The sequence below is a fragment of the Misgurnus anguillicaudatus genome, chromosome 23, assembly GCF_027580225.2.
Source record: "Misgurnus anguillicaudatus chromosome 23, ASM2758022v2, whole genome shotgun sequence".
NCBI classification, from domain to species: domain Eukaryota; kingdom Metazoa; phylum Chordata; class Actinopteri; order Cypriniformes; family Cobitidae; genus Misgurnus; species Misgurnus anguillicaudatus.
Window position 1 is genome coordinate 22003501 of NC_073359.2, and position 22152 is coordinate 22025652.

General features: G+C 38.0%; 1 protein-coding gene and 1 long non-coding RNA gene across 3 annotated transcripts in view; one reads left to right on the top strand and one right to left on the bottom strand.

Moving 5' to 3' along the window:
• gpc5b (glypican 5b) overlaps positions 1–22152 on the bottom strand; it is a 51595-nt gene that overhangs the window by 26453 nt on the left and 2990 nt on the right. For both annotated transcript variants that reach the window (XM_073861988.1, XM_073861987.1), the window contains exons 3-6: positions 17737–18446; positions 14053–14237; positions 13923–13982; positions 11778–11900 (exon numbers count right to left, since the gene is read on the bottom strand). In XM_073861988.1, coding sequence (XP_073718089.1) covers positions 11778–11900; positions 13923–13982; positions 14053–14237; positions 17737–18446 — 1078 coding nt within the window. The remainder of the gene's footprint in view (positions 1–11777; positions 11901–13922; positions 13983–14052; positions 14238–17736; positions 18447–22152) is intronic.
• Positions 10115–10895, top strand: LOC141359475 (uncharacterized). Its single transcript, XR_012365943.1, has 3 exons — positions 10115–10190; positions 10310–10393; positions 10477–10895. It is a non-coding gene; the product is annotated as an uncharacterized lncRNA (long non-coding RNA).

Genomic DNA, 22152 nt, shown 5'->3' on the forward strand with positions numbered 1-22152 from the left:
TAAGTTATAAGTCCCTCTTTTCTTATCCCAATTAAAAATGCATAAAAACCTGTTTTGATATTTACTTTCATTATTCAGTCTAATGCAAAGCATGCTGGGAACTTGAAATCCTTGCCCTGTTTTAGCAATATTGCTTTACAACACAAATTATTCATGCAGTCATAGCTAATAGGGGACATATCATGAAAATCTGACCTTTTCCATGTTAAAGTGCTATAATTGGGTCCTCAGTGCTTCTATCAACCTGAAAAATGGGAAAAAGATCAACCCAGTAACTTAGTTTTGGTAAACCATACTCTGCAAGCATGTGAAAAAATTAGGTCATTGAAATTGGCTCCCCTTGTGATGTCAGAAGGGGATATTACCGCCCCTTAATCTGCTCTATCCAACCAGTTCACTGCCATTTAGTACAGAGATCAGCTCATTTGCATTTTAAAGGATACACACAAAAATGACACATTTTTGCTCACACCAATTTTAACATTCTTGCAACCAGATATGCTTAGAAACCACTTAATATTTTTCATTAAAATACGATATTGTAATGAATTAAATGCACAAATTTTAATGTTTAATTTTGTGGATTTGTGTCAGTTCAATGAGAAATGTTTTAGTTCATATTGAAATCTTCAATAATATAGACTTTTGATTGCAGACTTCAAATCTGAGTTTATTTGTGACACCATCAAATAATCGAGCTACTAAAGAGATCTCATCTGATATATTTCTTTTTTATGGGAAAAAAGCAATGGCGAATGACGAGCGCAACTAATAATAAACAGCAAAATCCCTCACGTCTTTCTTTATTCTTTCCTAATCAAAAATACGCATCAGACACGCAAACAATTATGCAAAAACATGAAATCTCTAGGTTATTGTACACAAAATCTATACAGTATGTCCTTGAGACAGACAGAAAGACAGACAGACAGACAGACAGATCAAAGGGTGAACAGCGGGAAGCCATATAAACCCCAGCAGGAGGGAAGAATAATGTAGCCGTGTGTCTGCGCATCAATAGATGAATGCTTGTGGGAGAAATCGCCCTGCTGTTTCCACAGCAGCTAATCCAAGTGAATAAATAATGACCCCAAAAACCTCTGCCGCTTCTGTACAGCATCACGGTTCACGGCGCGAGACGAGAAGACTTTGTTTGGAACTGATGCGAGACGGATTTATTTGTCTGTTGCTCTTTTTAGCTTGTATTTTGGTGTCTCAGCGGTAACAGGGGCGGTAGATGTGTGCTGTCCTGTATATAGAGGTGAGATAAGTGAGTCTTCACTGTATGACAGAGGTGGATTATTTGGCTTATTTAAATGAAAAATGAGCTGTCAGGACGCTGTGATTTTTATTGGTGCGCTCTTTCTTTCAGGGAAGCGATTGTTTTATTTGTATGCGCATAATTAAAAAAGACAGCAAGGCAGTGTTTGAATAAACATATAGGGATTTTGATAATCACAATTTTTTATGAAATTCATTATTGCACAACTGTGAAAATAGATTTTTTTTAGCTACAAGCATTAACAGCTACAGGAAATTACATTTGACCTTGTTTACTTTTTAAATGGCCATGGAAATTGTGGGTGATTTATTTGTGCATGTTATTCTAAAGATAAAAAATTATATTTCAGTCATTTCATAATCATTTCCTTTGCCTCAGGATTACTTTTCTAACCAAGACTTTGTGGCCGAGAAAATAAAATTAAAACCAATATTGCGAGTGCCTAAGACGTTTAATCCCCTCACTTCAGTCCTGGCCTACAATATTTATGTGACTTTTTTTGTAAAAACAAAATAAAAGTAGTTATTAAGCAAGTACATAAAAAGAACCAGTGGTGAAAACTGCCTTCTTATTTTACCTCAATTCACAATGATAAGCTTATAATGCTGCGTTCAGACCAGCCGCGGTAGAGGCGTCAAGCGCGAGTGATTTCAATGTTAAGTCAGTTCGTCTAGTTCGCACGAATGCCGCAAATTGAGCGTTTTCACAGGAAAAAAAACGTGCCGCGTTAACCAATCAGGAGTTTGCTCTAGTAGTGACGTGATTGCACGAAGTCACATAAGCCCCTCACATGACGCGAATTTCCGCGTGAATGTCTCGATGACTAGAATTTCACACGCAGCTTTCGCCCGCAAATGAAGTGAGTAAACTAAAAATGTTCAAGCTGTTGGTTAGTAGCTTTATTTTTCTGAGTTTTCATTACACAGAATGTATAATACAATGTCTAAACTGGGGCCACCCTGTCACCCTCTTGCAACCCCCACCCCCCACCCCGCGTTTAAGAACCAATAGGCTAAAGCAGTGGTTCTCAAACTTCTTCAGCGTGTGGCCCCCTTTGTGTACGGTGCATTCTTTCGCGGCCCCCCCAAAGACAATTGATGACAAAAAACAGTTCTAAAACTTCACACATTTTAATTAAACAAAACATTAAATTATACAAAGTAGTGCTGCCTTATTTTTTTTAGGTTTAATTTCACAGAATTCATGATAAATGAATGTGTTTTATAAAAATGTCATAAAACTGGGGCCCCCCTGGCACCATCTCGCGGCCCCCCGCGGGGCCCCGGACCCCAGTTTGAGAACCACTGGGCTAAAGTAACCCAGCAAATATTTTTACTCGACCCAACAATGGGTTAAATCTAGCATTTTGGGTTAAAACAACCATGCATAGGCTAAATTATAACCCAAAGGGATGGGTTTGTCCCTTTTCCACCCAATGCTGGGTTGAAAGTAACCCAGTGTAGTAAATACTTGAGTTACTCCACCTTAAAGGGATAGTTCGGCCAAAAACGATATTAAACCCATTATTTACTCACCCCCAAGCTGTCCAAGTTGCATATGTCCATCGTTTTTCAGACAAACACATTTTCGGATATTTTAGAAAATATTTTAGATCTTTCTGTTGATTAAATGTAATGTTACGGGGTCCAGCAATAGTCCGCGACCTTCAAGTCCAAAAAAAGTGCGTCCATCCTTCACAAATTAAATCCAAACGGCTCCAGGATGATAAACAAAGGTCTTCTGTGGGTAATCCGTGCGGTGTTGTTGTAGAAATATCCATATTTAAAATGTTATTAACGTTATTAACTACCTTGCGGTAGCGCCGCCATCTTAGACTCAGGAGAGAGTATTAGCGTAGTGTACGCACTTTTCTTAGTGACGTATGACAAATTCAGAGGGCGGGGGGACAGAGCAGCAACAGAGAAACCGCTGTATGCTGCGTAAGCGCTCATCCTGAATGCAGATGGCTCTAAAATGGCGGCGCTACCGGAAGGTAGTTAATAAAGTTAATAACATTTTAAATATGGATATTTCTACAACAACACCGCACGGATTACCCTCAGAAGACCTTTGTTTATCATCCTGGAGCCGTTTGGATTTAATTTGTGAAGGATGGACGCACTTTTTTTGGACTTGAAGGTCGTGGACTATTGCTGGACCCTGTAACATTACATTTAATCAACAGAAAGATCTAAAATATTTTCTAAAATATCCGAAAATGTGTTTGTCTTAGAAACGATGGACATATGCAACTCGGACAGCTTGGGGGTGAGTAAATCATGGGTTTAATATCGTTTTTGGCCGAACTATCCCTTTAATCGGTAGAGAATTGCGCTAGCAACACAAAGGTCATTGGATCGATTCACACAGAAACTGATATAAATGTACATTGAATGCAATTACAGTTGACTAAATGCTATTTATTTTGACATACAGTAGAAACCACACACGCACACACACACACACACGCACACACGCACACACACACACACACACACACACACACACACACACACACACACACACACACACACACACACACACACACACACACACACACACGTATACATACAGATGTCTATACACACTCCACTCGAAATATATTGGATTAGCTCATTTGTTTGCTCGGGTTATGACACCCAGTAATATCCTTCAGATCGAGCAATATCCGTTCTTCACAGGCTGTACATCACGGTTTACTTCAGCCGACTCCACCAAAAGCTATTGGCCTTGGCAAAGAGACAGCCTAACCATATGCCATGCACTAATATTGCATGTAACGTTCTTCTGAACACACAACTTTGCTCTTTTCCGTCTCTGCTTCCATCCTGTCTTAAGTTCAGCCGCGTGCCTTGAAGTGTGTAATAAGCGGGTATGCGAAACCTTCTGGTTGCTAGATTTCCATCCTATTTATTGTCTGTGGTCTACAAAGAAGGGAAGGGCCTGTGCTAATGTAGGACATCTGTTATACATCTAGTCGACTTTGAAGCGCACAAAGCCAGCGGTGTCATCCCATATTAAAGGAGATGTTCTGGGTTAACAGAGATCAAGAGTAATACAAGCAAGGATATTTTATGCACTATTACCGTATCTGTTACCAACTTTAAGGTCAACCAATCGCTATAAATGCTGCAAATATTCACGTATCACATATCTAGCTGAGCATCTTAGATCTATCAGAATTAAACCAAAAATACTGTTTATGGTATAGTATTGCAAAATGGTGACAGATGCCACAATAAAATAGTTTCCAGTGATGATAGCTGACCGTGAGTTAGCAATGGCTGCACTTTTCAAATCCATGCACCATCACATGTTGGTTAAAGTTTGCCATTGGTGAATACAAGTGGAAAGAAAAAAAAGGATTTGGACCGTAGACGGTGCTCATTTCTGACCAACTGAAAATGCTTATGAGCTGGTTTATAAGTTATGCTAACGTTTACATTGGTAAACTGTAACATCCCACGAAACATTTGTTTATAGACTTTACTGTTCAGTGGGAGGTGAACCACAACTTTAGCCAAGCATTTCTTATAAAGACTTAATCGTTCGGACAATTTAAAACGTGCCGTCTAAATTAACCTTGAAGGTAAAGACAGACATGATAGTTTTGGACTAAACTCTGTGTAAAACATGTTGCGAACACATGTTTTTTCTCAAAGTATCTCATTGCCGTACTTTATTACTTGAAACCCAAATTTTAAATAGGGAAATTGTTTTGGCCAGAAGGGGGCAGTGTTAACTCTTTTTAAAGGGATAATTCACCCAAAAATTAAAATTTTGTCATTATTTACTCTCCCTCAAAAAAAAATGTTTCTGCTGAATACAAAAAAAGATATTTTAAGAATGGTTGCAAATTGTAACCAAGCAGATCTGGGGCACCATTGACTTCCACAGTAGGAAAAAATAATGCTGTGAAAGTGAATAGTGCCCCTGATCCCTTTAGTTATTAACATTTTCGAAATATCTAATTTGTGTTTAGCAGAAGAACGACATTTATACAAGTTTGGATCAAATTGATGCAGAGCTGCCTAACGATTATTCGCGACTAATCGTTTGCAGAATAAAAGTTTTTGTTTACATATTTAATGTGTGTGTGTAATGTGTATAATACTTATGTATATATAAATGCACACACATGCATGTATACATTTAAAACATATTTGCATGTGTATGTACATTTTAAATTTTTACATATTTATATTATATATAAATCTAAATATTTATTATATCAATATTTTTCCTTAAAATTATACATGTATTTGTTTGTATTTATATATACATACTATCACTTTAAGAGGGATACTGTGGACTAAAAGTCTTCACGGGCCCACTTAGATCCGAAAACCCGAGGTCCAAGCGCGCTCGGGTCTAAAAGTTTTGCCTCGGACACGGGTCTGGTGTAATATTAGCGGCATCAGGTCTTATGCAATTTAAAATGAATATGTTTTTATCTAACTATCTCGTGTGTGTGTCGAGTCCTTTTCTAACCCCCCCCCCCCCATGGCATCCCGTGGATGGCGGTAGGTTAATTTTCATTGATAGAGACCTATCAATCAATTTTGAATGTACATTGTAGCAGTGACCTTGGTGTCGTCGGTGCCGTTTACATTCGGTTAAAAAAAATTGCCACTGGTTCAGGTCGGACTCAGGTCTCATTTTCTTGGGTTTGTCTCGGGTCGGGTCTTTCTTAAACAGTGGGCGGAACTAGAATTTTTTTAATGGGGTGGCCAGGGGGTGGCCAAAGGTACTTTAGGGAGGCCATAGTCCATAAAAGAAAATGACGTGTAATCATGTATCAAGAAAGCATAAATGAATCTTTTGATCGCATTATATGTAAACATAATAAGGGTGAATTTTAAATCTTTCTACTGTATTTCTTACATCTGATTTACTGTCTGTTAAAGGGATTCACCCAAAAATGTAAATTCTGTCATCATTTACTCACCCTTATGTTGTTCTAAGCCTGTATTTTATTTTAATAAACACAAAAGAAGATATTTTGATAAATGATGGTAAGCACACAATCCATTGAATTCCATCATGTTGTTTTTATTCCTACTATGGAAGTCAATGGTTAACAGCTGTGTGCATACCATCAAAATATCTTCTTTTGTGTTCATCAGAAAAAAGAAATTCGTACAGGTTTAGAACAACATAGGGATGTAAAAATAATGGCAGAATTTTTATTTTGTGAACTATCCCTTTCATGAAGCAAAAGATCAGGAACTCCATGATAAACCTTAACCTTACTTCAAATAGCAGAGCTCAACACAAAGGATGTTTGGATTAATCTTTATTTACGAAGATACAGAAGATGCAAAAGTTTTCTTTTTCTTTTGATATTTAATTAACTTTAATGACAGAGAGACTTAAACAGGTTAGGCTAAGACCGAATGCAATAAAATGTTTATTCATTTAAGACGTACAGTAACCAAATGTTTAGCATGAAAATCACCATGACAGCTATTTTGACATATAAGCATTTGTCCGATTAAGCAAAAAAGACGCGAACATGAAGTCGTTTAAGCTCTGGCTGTGCACTATCGGATATGGGCGTCGCGCTTTCAAGTTCAATGTGGCAATCCAGTCGAATTAACAATCATACAATAGCCTATAAAGATCACGTCAACAATGAAAACATGGTGCTGGGTTTTGTTGTAAAAAGAATTGGCAATCTTAGACTTTATTCAGTCCACAAAAAAATTACCACACTTCCAGAATATATGGTGAATCATGTAGTATTAGCAATGTACGACTTCACTTACATCATTTTAAAGAGATTCCAAGCATTATGTAGACATGACATTTATCTTCTGATGATATGAAAAGTATTCATTACAGTAATTTATCTGACGCGTTTTTGAAAACGTCACTGATGGAGAGATAACAGAATGCGCATTATGTATATTTTCTTAATTTTGTGAAAATCACAACATTCGGTTTTTAAAGACACACAAAAAATGACACTTTAAATGATGTATAAATCATATCTGCATGTCCAAAATCAGCAGAGTAATCCAAGTCTCTTTGCTCAGTGACTGAAAAATAAAGAGTTTGCGCCGCGACCACAGGGAGGGTTAATATTCATAATGTTTGTTTTTAACAATGTGCTGGGCTGCCGCATGTCGAAAATAAACATAGCGATTAAGTGAAAGTAGCGCATTAAATTTGGGGTGGCACACGGGGTGGCCAGTGACATGTCAAGGGTGTCCAGTCCCACATGAAAAAATACTGTAGTATACTTTAGTATTTACTATAGTAAACTGTAGGAAACTGTAGTAAATTAAAGTATATTATAGTATTTACCCCACATACCATAGTATTAACTATAGTAAACTGATAATCTGTAGTAAAGACCATAGTATACTTTAGTTCTTACTACAGTAAACTATAGTGTATTGTAGTATACTATAGTATATAATAGTATTTACTATATATACCATAGTATTGACTATAGTAAAGTGATAATCTGTAGTAAAGACCATAGTATACTTTAGTTCTTACTACAGTAAACTATAGTGTATTGTAGTTAATTATAGTATACCATAGTATTAACTAAACTGATAAACTGTAGTAAGTACCATATACTTTAGTTCTTACTACAGTAAACTATAGTGTATTGTAGTATACTATACACTGTAAAACCTGACAGTGTAAGTCACTAAACGAAATGAGTTTATTTAACTTATCCCGTATCTAACAGCTTCTGGTCTGAGAAACATAATTGGCTGTCATGTAAGGTGGATAATATCCCTACTATCAACCTGTCACACATTTTTGACAATATAGATTCTTCAATATCAGATTTGGTCAATATGATTCTTCTTATTGGTAAATATCATATTCATTACTGTAAGTGGAGGATTTCTTAGCCTTCCTTTGTCTGGTTTATAAATTACTATAAATATTTTTTTTCTTCACTAAAAAGATCCAATCTACTAAAATGTGTAGTGACATAGGAAATTACTATTTTGATGAATCTCTCCTATAGCCTACTGCTCTTAATATTATGCTTATATTACTTTTTTTATTTTCACTTAATAGAAACTGTGATATGAACTCAAAAACTGCAAATGATTTACCATAACTTATTACCAAATAATTAATACATTAAAACTTAACTTAAACTGTACTGAATAACTGAAACACACACACTCTCTCCCACACACCTGAAGTAAATAATGCGCTTTAATTTGACACTCGCCCCTCCCCCACATCTCTCACGGAGTTTCACAGAGCAGCAGGAGTCAGAACACAGACGCTCACCCCGGATTTCCACCGACTGCGGAGCGGCTGCAGACCGGCTCCGCTGCGTTACGGCTCCGCACTCGGCCGTCCGTCAATACCCACCGGATCCGTATTTGTTGCAGAGCGGCTGCGTGCTGAAGTGACGAGGACCCGTGAGTTCCCGCAAATTCACATGAAGATCGCGCGATATCTAGTTCTGTCTCTGCCCATTATGCCGTTAAATTATGCCGTTTTTACAAACCAGCCCAGATCACAACACGAGATCTCGCGTAGACAGAGCAGTACATCAAATCCATCCAAAATTATACAAATAAAAAGGCTGCTAAAACATTTATTTATGCTCTATCTTTAATGTATTTATTTGAAACTCCCCCTGGCTCTGTTCTTGTCTATTGTTTGTTGTTTCTGTATTAATTACTTTATTTGTGTGTGTTTGTAATGTTTGTATTGCAAAGATTTAATTAAAAAAACAGGAGTTCTCGCAAATACAGGTATGATCACGCGATAAAGTCATGGCTCCGCCCTGCGGAGCTGTCCGGCATCCGTCAAAAAAAGAAGCTCTGCGTATTTGTGCCGGAGGGCTGCGGATGGCCGGAGCTGTGACGGATTCGGAGCGCAGTCAGTGGAAATACACACACTGACTTGAATGGAAACTGATTGACTCCGCCGCTGTTCCGCAGCGGATCCGCAGCCTTTCCGCGGTTGGTGGATATTGGGGGTAACAGGTAAGCACTGCAAACTCATTCATCCTCTTAAAAGCATCTTTAAACTTTAAAAACATGCTGTTTGTCGTGTTTGTCTTCAATTTAATACTGACTCGGTTACAGTAATTTGTGTAATGTTGGACATACGACAAGACAACGTGACATTGACACAGCAATATTGCCTGAGACTCATTTTTATCAGCAGATTTATGTACACCACAGTTCTGTAAGTGGAAAATTAATTCATATTTATGGGTGTTTCTTTCTCTGTAAGGACTAACTTTAAAGGAACAGTATGTAAGAAATGTATATCAATTAATCATAAAATGGCCCTGATATGTCAATAGACATTAAGAAATCATTTTCATTTCAAATACTTATATCACTGACAACAGTGGTCTGGCCAGGATATTTTTATTTAAAAAGTGGAGTTGCATCCCTAAACTGACGTTTATGTTGTCATGTTGTGTATTGGCCACCAGTTGTGTGATTGCAGTACCAGTTTTAGCCACAAGTTTTGTGATTGCAATACCAGTTTTGGCCACAATCCTACACACTGTTCCTTTAACTGACTGTCTGTCTGTTCTCAACCAAACGGCCATTCAAGACCTTAAGGTAATGTTACCACATTTATTCATTCATTCATTATGTTTTGAGTACACCACAGTTGTAGACAATTTATTAATATTTGTGTGTTTTCTGACTGTTTAGCACAAACGTTTCCCGTGCAAGTTTGAATCTCTCTCAGTAAGGACTAATTGACTGGCTATCTGTTCTCAAACACACGTCATTTACTTATAAAACTTTTTAAAGGTAACATTACCACATTTATTAATTCATTTATTATGCTGCGAGTATACCACAGTTCTCTCAATGGAAATTTAATTAATATTTGTGTGTGTTTTCTTACTGTTTAGCACAAACGTTTCCTGCGCAAGTTTGAATTTCTCTCAGTGAGTACATCCGGCCCTTTACTCATAAAATGTTACCACATTCATTTATTTTTTATGTTGTGAGTATACTACAGTTCTGTAAGTGAAAAGTAATTCATATTTTGTGTGTTTACTCCCAGGTTAATTATGGATCTTTACCATTGAGGAGACTGGCTGACTGACTGTTCTCAACCAACCATCATTAACTAACAAAAACTTTAAAGGTACCACATTTATTTATTTTGTTGTTAGTATACCACAGTTCTGTTAGAGGAACATTTATTAATATTTTTGTTTTTTCTCACAGGTAAGTATGAACGCGTCTAGAGTTTTCGATCTTTACCATTGAGGAGGCTGACTGACTATCATCTATTACTACAAGTGGACCTATTCATTTACTCATTATGCTGTGAGTACACCACAGTTTTATCAGTAAAACAATAATGTTTGTTGTTTTCACTGCTTGGCATAGACAAATGTGACCCTGTGTAATTTGGAAATGTCTTGGGAAAAGTGTACATCTTAATGTTTAAATGTCGTTTGAATTAAGGAACAGTACACTGATTTATAAAAAGTGTACAATACAAATCTAAGTATAATAGTGTAAAATAGTGTAAATCTAATATTAGTTTTAATGTGAATTTGGATTGAACCGCACACTTTTGTTTTATGTCTAAAACAATGTTTGTAAAATAAATGATTGTTCAATAAACTGTAATAATTTTACCATTTTATGTCATGTTTTATACTATGTTTTACTGAAATTTTACATTTCCTATAGTAAGTTTACCATAAATTGCTGTAGTATTTTAATACCGTTTACTTTATTATAGAATGGTTCAAAATTACTATAGTATTTGCTAGAGTAATTTTACTTCATTTCCTGTAGTTAGTTTACTATAAATTACAATAGTACTTTTAATACAGTTTACTGTAGTACATTTACTATAGTAAGGTTCAAAAACACTATAGTATTTACTAGAGTAATTTTACTACATTTTTCTATGGTAATTTTACTATAATACACTATAGTATTTTTTCATGTGGGGTGCCACCCTGGACACCCCTCTGGCTCCGCCACTGTTCTTAAAACAAAAATTTATTTATGCACATCGGCTTCGGGTAAAAATTAATTTTGGTCATTTCGGGTCGGGTACATTTCTTTGAACCCGAGAAGACCTCTACTGGGGACTTTATCCAGGACTACCCCGTGTTTGTACTATGGATGGTGCCATGCCATTGTTCTTGCTATCATGTCAGGTTGATGTAGCAATTTGTCCTGGGGGGCTTGAACTGAAACCAATGAGTCCCAATTGGAGTTATAACTGAGAAACTATCCAAATAAAGTTATCTTAACTATAATGTGAACTAATTTTAAGCTTGGTGATCGATACCTCACAAATCAATGAAAACATACACATCAGCACATTCAAATATGGCGGCACATCAATAACGTCAAATCTCATTGGTTCTTTTATGCCGCGTGATGAAACACGCATATGACCACTAGTCAACTTAATTTAACTTAAAATAAACGAATAACATTCATCCCCTTACACTTTTGAGCCGGCTTCTGATTGGTTGCATTTAAAAGTTCCCGACACCTACCTCTCCACCACGTCTTCTCCACTCCAGCAAGTGTTTTCGTCGATCTCCACCTGACCCTCGCAGAGCATCTCAGGAAGGGTGGAAAAGAACGGCTTGTACCTCTGAATATAACCCATAAACTCTCTGTAGGAACAATTCAGGAAGTAATAAAAACCTTAAGAACCAAATGTAATTATACAGTACAGCCTGTTCTGCTTCAGTCAACCATGTGTATATCAAAAGTTCACGCTTGTCTTATCAAACATGCCCGAACACTGAACAAGGTCAATGCTGGATTAATCTAGTGTATGTATGGTGCATTCTTCTTTGTTCACACAAGTTTATTTTGCGTGTGTTTTAATTTTGAGCCGGCAGCTAATTTGAGGGTTTAATGACAAAATAATTAAAAGTTAATAAAAATGATAAACCTTAAAGGTACGATTTAAAAAATTGCTGACACTGTGAATATATAAACAAGGCTCCTGGATGTTCATAGTTAACTGTATAGGTTAACATGGAGAGATTTGCATTATTATTTTATATGTCGGTGATGTAATTTTGTCGAATTGCTTAATTCATCATTATAAAAATATCAGTAAACAAAGCATAAGATGGACCACATCAATTCATTCATTTTCTGTCGTATTGAATAAAATTAATCAGTGCACGTTATTTTAAAATCATTTGGTTATTTTGAAATTAATTTAATTTTTAGATGACATTACCAGAAAATTTCCTGATGTTAAACTCATAAACTTCCACCCTACATTTTACAATTTTGTCACTTTACAAAAGTCAAATTGTTTGAAATTTTGTTTAATGTTAATTTACAGGTTCACGAATGAAAACAAGAAACTTTTTATGTTTTGCAAGGAACAAACGAAACCAGAAACTTTCAAAAAATATATGTTCTGGAACAGAATTACTTTAAAATAATGATAACCGGTAAATACCGTGTTTAAGTGCACTCAAAAGTGCATACACAGAGAGACGCGTTTCAAAAAGCAAGCGCACAATCTTTCTGTGATTTCAAAATGATCTTGAAATACAACAGTATTCTTTTTCTAATAAAAACATTTGTTTAAGTTGTTTGCCAATAAACGACATGGCAGAAATTGTCCTTGTCTTAATTCATGTATAATGCTGAAACAAATGTCATAATTACAGTTATGCAGCTTACATAATGTAGCCTTTTTCAATGTTTGATGACAAGACAGAGACTTAAGGAAAATTATGTAGACTAATAATTTAAGTTTAATGTCCTAATGATCAGCATACTTATTTGTATGTCCCACAGATTACATGCATGAACGTTATTAACCGGTTCGGGAACTTAATATTTTTGTTCTAACCGGTTCACACTGAAAAAAATTATTCATTCAATTTACTCAATTTTTTTAAGGTAAGTGGTTGCAATCAATTTATTTAAGCTACATTTAAACGAAAAATATTAGTAAAGTAAAGTAAAATAAAAAAACTTTTGTTTAAATGAAGAGTTTAGTTGCAAAACGAGATAAATCCATTTTTTTAACATTTTTGTCAAAACATGTTTATTATTATGTTATCATGTTATTATTTTGTTTTATGGTGCTACTTAGCTGTATTTTGTAAGTTATGAAGGTTTAAATCAAAACAAATTGCAACTGCAGTTGCATTGAAATTAATTGGAATGCACAACCAAAAAACGCGATTTCTGAACAATTAAGAAAACGGTGGTTATCACGTTTTGCAACGAAACTCTTCAAATTTAACTTAAATAAATTGATTGCAACCACTTACCTTAAAAATTTTTTAGTAAATTGAAAGAATATTTTTTTTTCAGTGCAGGAATGTCAATTTTAGGGTTGAACCGAAAACCTTAAAATACCGTTTCTGTTCGTAACGAACCAATTGGGAAAAAAACCTGGTTCAAAGCCCTGATTTAAAGGTATAGTTCACTCAAAAATTAAAAATCTGTCATCATTTACTCGCCCCCAAGTTAAATTTCTTTTCGGAATTTTTTTTTGAAAAAGGTTAACAAGTAAACAGATTTGGGGCACCATTCACTTCCACAGTATTATGTTCTTCCTGCTATGGAAGTCAATGGTGCCCCAGATGATCTTATCCTTATCGGTAAATGAAGAGAGAAGTTATCATACAGCTTTCAAACACACATCACACACTTACTTTGAAATCTTTCTCAGACTTCGTATTTTCTCATTTTTGGACGACTTCAGCGGAAAAGACCTGCAGTCATGAGAAGATACATCAATAACAAAACAGCAGTTTTTTAACAACAGAGATGTGTCAACCTCACCTTTTTGTAAGTGTGATACGCTGATGTTGGTTGTCTGTATCAGGTGATGTTGTGGGGCTGAAGGATGTGACCGAGGTTTGGAGTTCGACTGTGGGGTTCACTGAAGGACTCTGAGGAGTTTTTGAAGTGAGACTAATGGGAGTCGAGGAACCAGGATTAGTCAGGGGACCGCAAACTTTGCCAACCTGACGAGAAAGAGAGGAACATAGATCTATATCCTTGGAACAAGATAAAGTTATCATCAGACAAGCAATTTTTTAGATATTACACTGCAAAAAAATTTTTTCAAGAAAAAAATTATTTTATTATTTAAATTATTTGTATTTTTGTCTTGTTTTCAGTAAAAAAATATCTAAAAATCCTTAAATTAAGATGCTTTTTCTTTTTTTCTTTTTTGCAAAACGACCCAAGAAAATAAGTCTAGTTTTAGACCAAAAATATTAAATTTAGGTGATTTTGTGCATAAAACAAGCAAAACAATTTTTTTTTGAATTTAGTGTTTAAGAAAAATATTCAAGATTTTTTTTGCTTACTCCAATGGCTGATTTTTTTTTTTTTGCTTGTTTTATGCACAAAATCACTTAAATTTGGTATTTTTGGTCTAAAAACTAGACTTATTTTCTTGGGTCGTTTTGCTCGTCATCGCATCTTAATTTAAGAATTTTTAGAATTTTTTTACTGAAAACAAGACAAAAATACTAAGACTTTTTTTCTTGAAAATCATTTTTTGCAGTATAGGGTTTGTATATAAAAAATATGAGGAGCTCAGGTGCAAAAGCCCTTGTTGGCAGACTTGGAATATCTATTCAAGTTTAATTTTTTAAAGTGTTTAGTCTGGTTTTTAGTATACAAACCTAAATGATTAATATTTTTCAGTATAAAACTTTTTGAGTAAATTGAAAGCACTCAAATACTCACTCAATGTAAAGAGATTACTCCACCTGGTGGTCATTGCTAAGCATCACAATAACACTTCAGCAATTTTTAAAGTGATGTTTAACAAACTTGTGAATACACACCATAAACTCAAACATTTGCTGTATTGTAAACTGCTCACAAACTCACAGACGTTTATTTGTATATGGCTAAAATTAGTCTTTTTATTTGACTATTTGTCATTTAATGCACCATCATGGCTAACTGACTAACTGAATTATCTTACATACTTTTATTTATAAAATTAACATTGTTACCAGGTCTGCATTTATTCCAGCCATTTCCCGCCAGTTATTAGTCGCGTGAATCGTTTATGTTTGAGTGTGTATTTGTATTTATCTTTTACAGAAGACTTATTTATCTAAGGATTAGTCAAACCATCTCAATCCCCAATTTGGGCCCCTCGCTAACTGCAGTGCATTGTGGGAAGGGGCTGTCCGGTTGGCAAGAGTCTTTGTCCAGAGGTGAATTTGCATGCGGGACATCGGGTCGATCGGGACCAGACGACACCCAAACAACTCAAGCAGAACCGAGATAGTGCCAGACCGCATGCAGCGTGAAGGACATGAGAGTCCCTATAGTACTCAATGTCTGTGCCATCAATTGGGTGGTGCATATCTTATAAACTGTGAAGATATTACATGATGTTCAGTTGAATATAATCCAAGAATCGAAGTATATAGCAATAAACGGGATTACATTTGTAGTAAATTATAAATCTTTAAAGTAAGACCTGAAAATGTAAGATATCCATCATAAATTTCCTTTTGGAAATGATCAGTCTTGCAACAATATAAAAATGTATTTATTAACAACGTTTCGCTCCCATGATCTTCATCACGTATACCAACCTGATCAGGTCATGGGACCGAAAAGTTGTTAATAAATAAATTGTTGCGGGATCTCTCATTTTTTTCTGATTATTGACAATATTTGGTCTGTTTTTCGATGCACCTATTAAGTGGCAGCTGGTGACTTCTTTTTTCAAGTTCGTCACAACATGTATTTAGCCCGTCATGTGTGTGGTTCGTCATTTCAAAAGATGTGTTCGGCGCATTTAACAACCTGAATCCATAATTCTTTTTGTTCCAACCCGGTCCCCCCAAAACCTGGATCCAGTCCGTGTGTAACTTGAACCTGAAGTCATTCCAGCTTCATGGCATCAGTGAGTCAGCAGTATCTGATCCGAGGAAAGCCGGCAGCAATCATCATAGATCCACAGGCTTGGCTTAAAAAATAATATTTTCAAATCTGATTGACAAGCGTTGTTTCAGAACGGTTTGCAGGAATGCGTGTCACAAACCTGACCTACCCACACAAAGCTGTCAACGCCAGCTGATGGGTGCAAAGCCGTGTTGTCACGGGACCCTACGGTCGCGCTTTCACTGAAGCACTTGGGTGAGAGAGACAGACATGCCGATCTCCAGTGTCGTGCACACCCAGACTCCGGCTTGGAAGGTATGAATAGATTCGGGGTGGGCAGTTGGGTATTCATTTACACACAGCTGTACTCACACTGTCATGACACTTTGTGCAACGTGTGTCATGTTACTGCGTAATCACGCTAATAATCGCCAAGCTAATAATAAACACTGAAGATGATATAATTACGAGACTTCATACAGTAAGTTACTTGACACTTCATATGCCATACTTCAAAATTATACGATTTCGGACTACACTGTCAAAAAAAAAACAATTGTCCCTAGCTGTCACTTGGGCGGGGCTTTTTAAAAAGTACACCTTTGCACATACAAAGTATCTCAGTCTAATTAAAAGCCCACAGGTTTAAGTATCCACATTAAAAGATTTGTCCACGAACATAGCATTTAATACAGGGATGGGCAACTTCGGTCCTGGAGGGCCGGTGTCCTGCAGAGTTTAGCTCCAACTTGCCTCAGCACACCTGCCTAAAAGTTTCCAGTATGCCTAGTAAGACCTTAATTGGCTGCTTCAGGTGTGTTTAATTATGGTTGGAGCTAAACTCTGGCCCTGTCCCAAATGGCACACTCCTCCTCAGAGTCCACACTTTGATGACATCATGTAGTCCAGACTTTAGGGACCCTTTATGCGAGTCCACGTGGGTGCACCGGAGTCGTATTTTGGGATAGACTCGAGCGTCACACCGGAAATAGGTAGATAAGTTGACAGTCAGTGTAAACTCCTCCCTTCCGTTGTCTGATTGGTCTGATTTAGGGACCCTTTATGCGAGTCCACGTGGGTGCACCGGAGTCGTATTTTGGGATAGACTTGAGCATCACACCGGAAATAGGTAGAGAAGTTGACCGTCAGTGTAAACTCCTCCCTTCCGTCGTCTGATTGGTCTGATTGCTCTTTCGCAAGGACTTCTGGGTTGGTAAAGTGCGCGAAGCCTGCTGCAGTGCGGGCCGCGTCAAGGGGGCAAACTAGGCGCTGATGAGCACACTTCAAAGCGTAAAATTGACAGATGGGACACCCTACGGACTCGTAGACTAAGCGAGCACGCACAATTTAAGGCCACGAGACCAAAAGTCCACATGAAGTGCGCCATTTGGGACAGGGCCTCTGCAGGACACCGGCCCTCCAGGACCGAAGTTGCCCATTCCTGATTTAATAAATTGAAACTGGACAGCTTATATCTGCAACAGCATTTGATTGGTTGATATATTTGATATGCACCGATAATTAAGCACCTTTTTGCATTTGTATGCACGCCAGGGTTTGATTAGTAAAGCACATGGTGCAATAAAAATAACTTAAATGACTCACCACGGCGCTCAGATGCGGGCCGCTCAGTTGTGCGTTGAGTATGGCATCGTTGATCCTCTCTCGGATGTTCAAAAGCGTCAGCTCCATCTCGTATCTCCCCGCCAGTGCTCTGCTTATCTTCTCCAGCAACGCCACATACCGTCGCCATGGCCTGTCCAGCTCGGCCAGGCCCGCCAGGCAACCCCGCATCACATTAAAGCACAGCCCCTTACACGGTTGGATCAGGGTCAGTCCACGACAGTGCGGGCAGAACTGCATCCTAACCAACGCCTGCCCGCATTGCCTTGCCAATCCCACCATATCTATGGCTTGCAACATCTCGGTGCCCATCTCCAGCGTTCGACTGAGGGCACGGCCTGCTCCTAGTGCGATGGACAGATCCTGAGACAGGGCATGCGGGTGACGACCGAAGGGGTTGATGTCGTGCCTTGTGGCACGCAGGCAATCGCTTCCTTCAGTTGACCAGGGAGATACGGGGGAACCTAAACCGGGATTGATCAGGTGCTGATAGACCAACGGGAAAAGTTGGTCGTAAAAACGGTGGACGGAGCCTTCCACGGAGATGTTACCATCGCCACGGAGGTAAAGGCCAAGATCAGTGAAGAGTTCAGAGAGCAAGGGTCGGGCGTCTTCAGAGATCGGCTTGTAGGCTCTGTCGAAAAGGGACTGGGTGTGATTGAGACTGAAGGAGAGCAGGGAATAAAAGGAATCTGTGGGAAGAAGAGATAAAAGCAACTTTTAAGACTATATTCAAATAACTGTTTATCTTTGCATGCAGTCACCTCCTTATGGCCACTGTCACAAATCTTTCAATAAAATAGCACCTGTCACAAAAATGCAATGACCCATCGTGATTTCGTTCCTCTTATTTTTGTCTTGGCGGCTTTGTGTGTTTATTTTGGACGCTGACGGTCAGACTGTGTAAACCTCGGAGCTTGTCTCACATTGCTTACACATCTTTCTCCTGCATGTAATCTCTCTTTCCATTGGGCTAATGGGGGCTGACAAGCTGTAATCCATGGATCTTCTGGCGTGGCGCTATGGGGCTGAAGGTTAGTTTGGAGATATGTGACGCATGCGACTAGCATACAGTATAACCAATTTTAGCAGCCAGTGGACATATTATACTTCGGTGTCCCTATGTGGAAGATGAGGATTGTGGCAGGTCTACTGTGCCTTTTGTGTGACGTGATTTTTTAGGAAGATATTTTGATTTTTAGTGTCACCAAGGCACTTCTGCTCCAGATTGTTTGTGAATGATTAGCATGCTAATTGTGGCAAACATTATGAATGTTCACTGAGGACTGAAAACAGGAAGCATCTGTTTGTTTCTTCATAAAATGCTGCGTTCTTGTTTCTGTTAGCATTCCAATCTACAGTGATCTCCTGATGGCACTCCAAGCATTCAGTAATTCCAACAACATTATGCGACTGACCTTCTCAGGTCAGGAACAGTATCTGTCTAAACCCCCCTTCCCAAAACCACAGAGCCGGTGGGTGTTATGAGATAGTGGTGAACTTGTTCAGGCATTAGATGTAGCATGAGAATACATTTATTAGCAAGTTACTTATTTAAAGTTTTGCAGATGTATGATAACTTGCAGATATAACGGAACTAGCAATGTCCAACGCAAATGAAGTTACGTTTATTGTAAGCCCAAGCGCTGCAGTTTCACATTTTAAATGTGCAAACCTCTTAAAGCTGCAATGTGGGATTTTTAGAACAATCTCTTGACAAAAAAGCAATATAATACACATAACTATATTATCAGTGGTGTATAGACCTTACATAGTTTTTATTACCTTACAATGAGTCGTTTTTATCTACATACAATGCGTGTACCCTCACATGAAAATTTCCGCCAATGTTTCTACAGTTGCCCTAAATGGACAAACCGTTCTACAGAGCGCATTTCATCCCTACATTGTCTCAGACGATGACGTGTTTGTCCTGTGGCGGCTATCGTAGCTTCTCTATGCGTTTCGAAATTGAGGGGTGAGCTGTGGACCGAGCTGATGTTTGCAATTACCTAGATGCCACTAAAAAACCCACACTTGACCTTTAAATAAATTTTAATGAATTTGCCTGTTACAGTACATTCACACGGGGAGTAAGCGTTGCCGAACTTAATTGTGGATTTGTCGGCTGCAGTAACTGCCATTGCTCGTGGCAGAAGTTGAAAATTTCTCAACTTTCAAGCGGCAACGCGTGCATCAGCCAATCAGAGCCAGCCAAGGACATTTATAGAAGACCGGAGCATGTGTAGCGGCCACTGTGATTGGCTGTTGGCTAGGCTTCAGACAACCCTTCCGTCAAGCGTTAACGCTTTCGTCCCGCTTGAATGTACCATTAATGTAATCATTCGTCAGCTAGAAAAAAAAACTACCCAGCATTTTTGTTCCTCTATGTCGTTGTAGGCTCTAGGCAGGTAGTTGTGGTGTGGACGCGACTACTTTCTTCAGAGCGATTTTTATAACTTTATCATTATAGTCAGGGTTGCCAGGTTTACACAGCGAACCTGTCCAATTTATATTAAAATCAAGCCCAAAATTAGCCTATTTGTATTTCAAGGGGAAAAAGGTGCATCTTGGGCAGGGTTCATACGTTAAAATCCGAACTCCTGGGGCTTAATATCACATTATTGGGGTTGCTTTAACCCGCAGACATGACAAACACTGTAACAATATTAAAGTATCCCAATTCCAGACTTGGCAACCCTGATTATAGTTATTATTAGCATCTTTGGTCTGAAGGGCCTGAAGCATTCAATTTAATTTTATTTATGAAGTGCTTTTTTAATCTCTTTTTAAAGCAACCTTAGGAAACAATAATTTGACCTCCGCAAACTGTAACAACTTAGCTTCAAAGACAAAGCACTTAATTTGCTTTCGGCAACTCTTTACTGCCGTATACAATATCATATTGTGAGACTTTTTTAGTAAACTGGTTGTATACATTATCTAACAGTGGCGGCCAGTGACTTCTTTTTTCGAGGGCGCTCAATGCGAAGTTCGTCACAACATGTATGTACAACTACTGTACACCTAAACACCCCAGTGTTGGGTAACATGAAAGGGGATTACAGTCGGATCGTATAACAGGGCTTTTCACGTGATTCCGAACCATGCAGGCATGCAGTGTGATGTCACGCAGATTGGAGGGTTCACCAAGGGCACTTTGGGAATCTTCACCCCTGACCTCTGAGGTATCAGGATGTCGGGTGGCTTGAGTGACCATACTGCTTTGTATATCCATTGTAAAAATCTGATTTGATCTGGGTCAATCTTTGGAAGAGCTTGCACTTGCCTGTCTACTCAGTCCAGGGCGAATTTAGATCAAGAGATGATGTAGCATGCAGTATTTTTAGCATCTCAGATCGGTGAGGATAGTTGGGTGGCAAGTTTGTAAGGGTTGGGTTTGCTTTGAAGACCTAATGCCAGTACATACAATGTAATGCCATTTAAAGAAACAGCGCACCCCGAAAATTAAATTGTCACAATAGTCCATAAGACTCTCATTTATATATATCAGGTCTGGACTTCTTTTATTGGGCTTTTATGAACGTTTTTGTATCTTGACAGTTCAAGCATTGTGAAAAACAGACACGGCCATTCTGAAAACATCTTTACGCTAAAAAGAAAGAAAATCCCTAAATGGAAAGCATATAAATGTGAAAATGTGGGAATGGAAAATACTTTAGACCTTTCCTCATTTAAACAGGACACCAGCTACAACCGTGCGAGAAGAAACCGAGAAAAACGTGTGATCTTTTCAGAAGCTCTCATTATTGAGCGATACATTCAAGTCGGATCACCAAGGATACTCCAAGCATTTCAACATTTCTCTCTTTGTTTGCTCTTTACTCACTAAATATTCACTCGGCTGGCAGAAAAGACCTTTCTACTGCGAACCTGAATGGGTTTTTGTGACGGTTTGGGCAGACAAATTGGATGAACTTAAATATTTGGTTGGGCAAGGTTTGAGCAATGTAAATTCGAAGCTTACATGATTTATAATCTCATGCGTTAAAACACACCCAATGATTTCCTCACAGACCGTAAATTTAAGTCTGTGAGGATGAGAAACGTTCATTTTTTTGTGTGTGTTTTTGTCCCTAATCTAATCCAACCCTTAGGAGGCATGTAGTGCTTCAAACAAGAGCACAGTCACATAACAGCACACATAAAGAAAAGCTCTATGTTTGGGTCGAGTTGCACCCCGGCGCAAAAGTCGCCCATGCAATGTTGGGGTATCCTGGGTGGTTGCCAGGGCATTGCTACGCAGTTGCTAAGGTGCATGGAGTAGTTTGTATCTCATTGCTATGCTTATTGGGTTGAGTCAATACAGACCCAACAAAATATCAGTGGTACTCTGGTCTGGAGATACAACTCGGGTCTCTCATTCAAAAGGAAAGC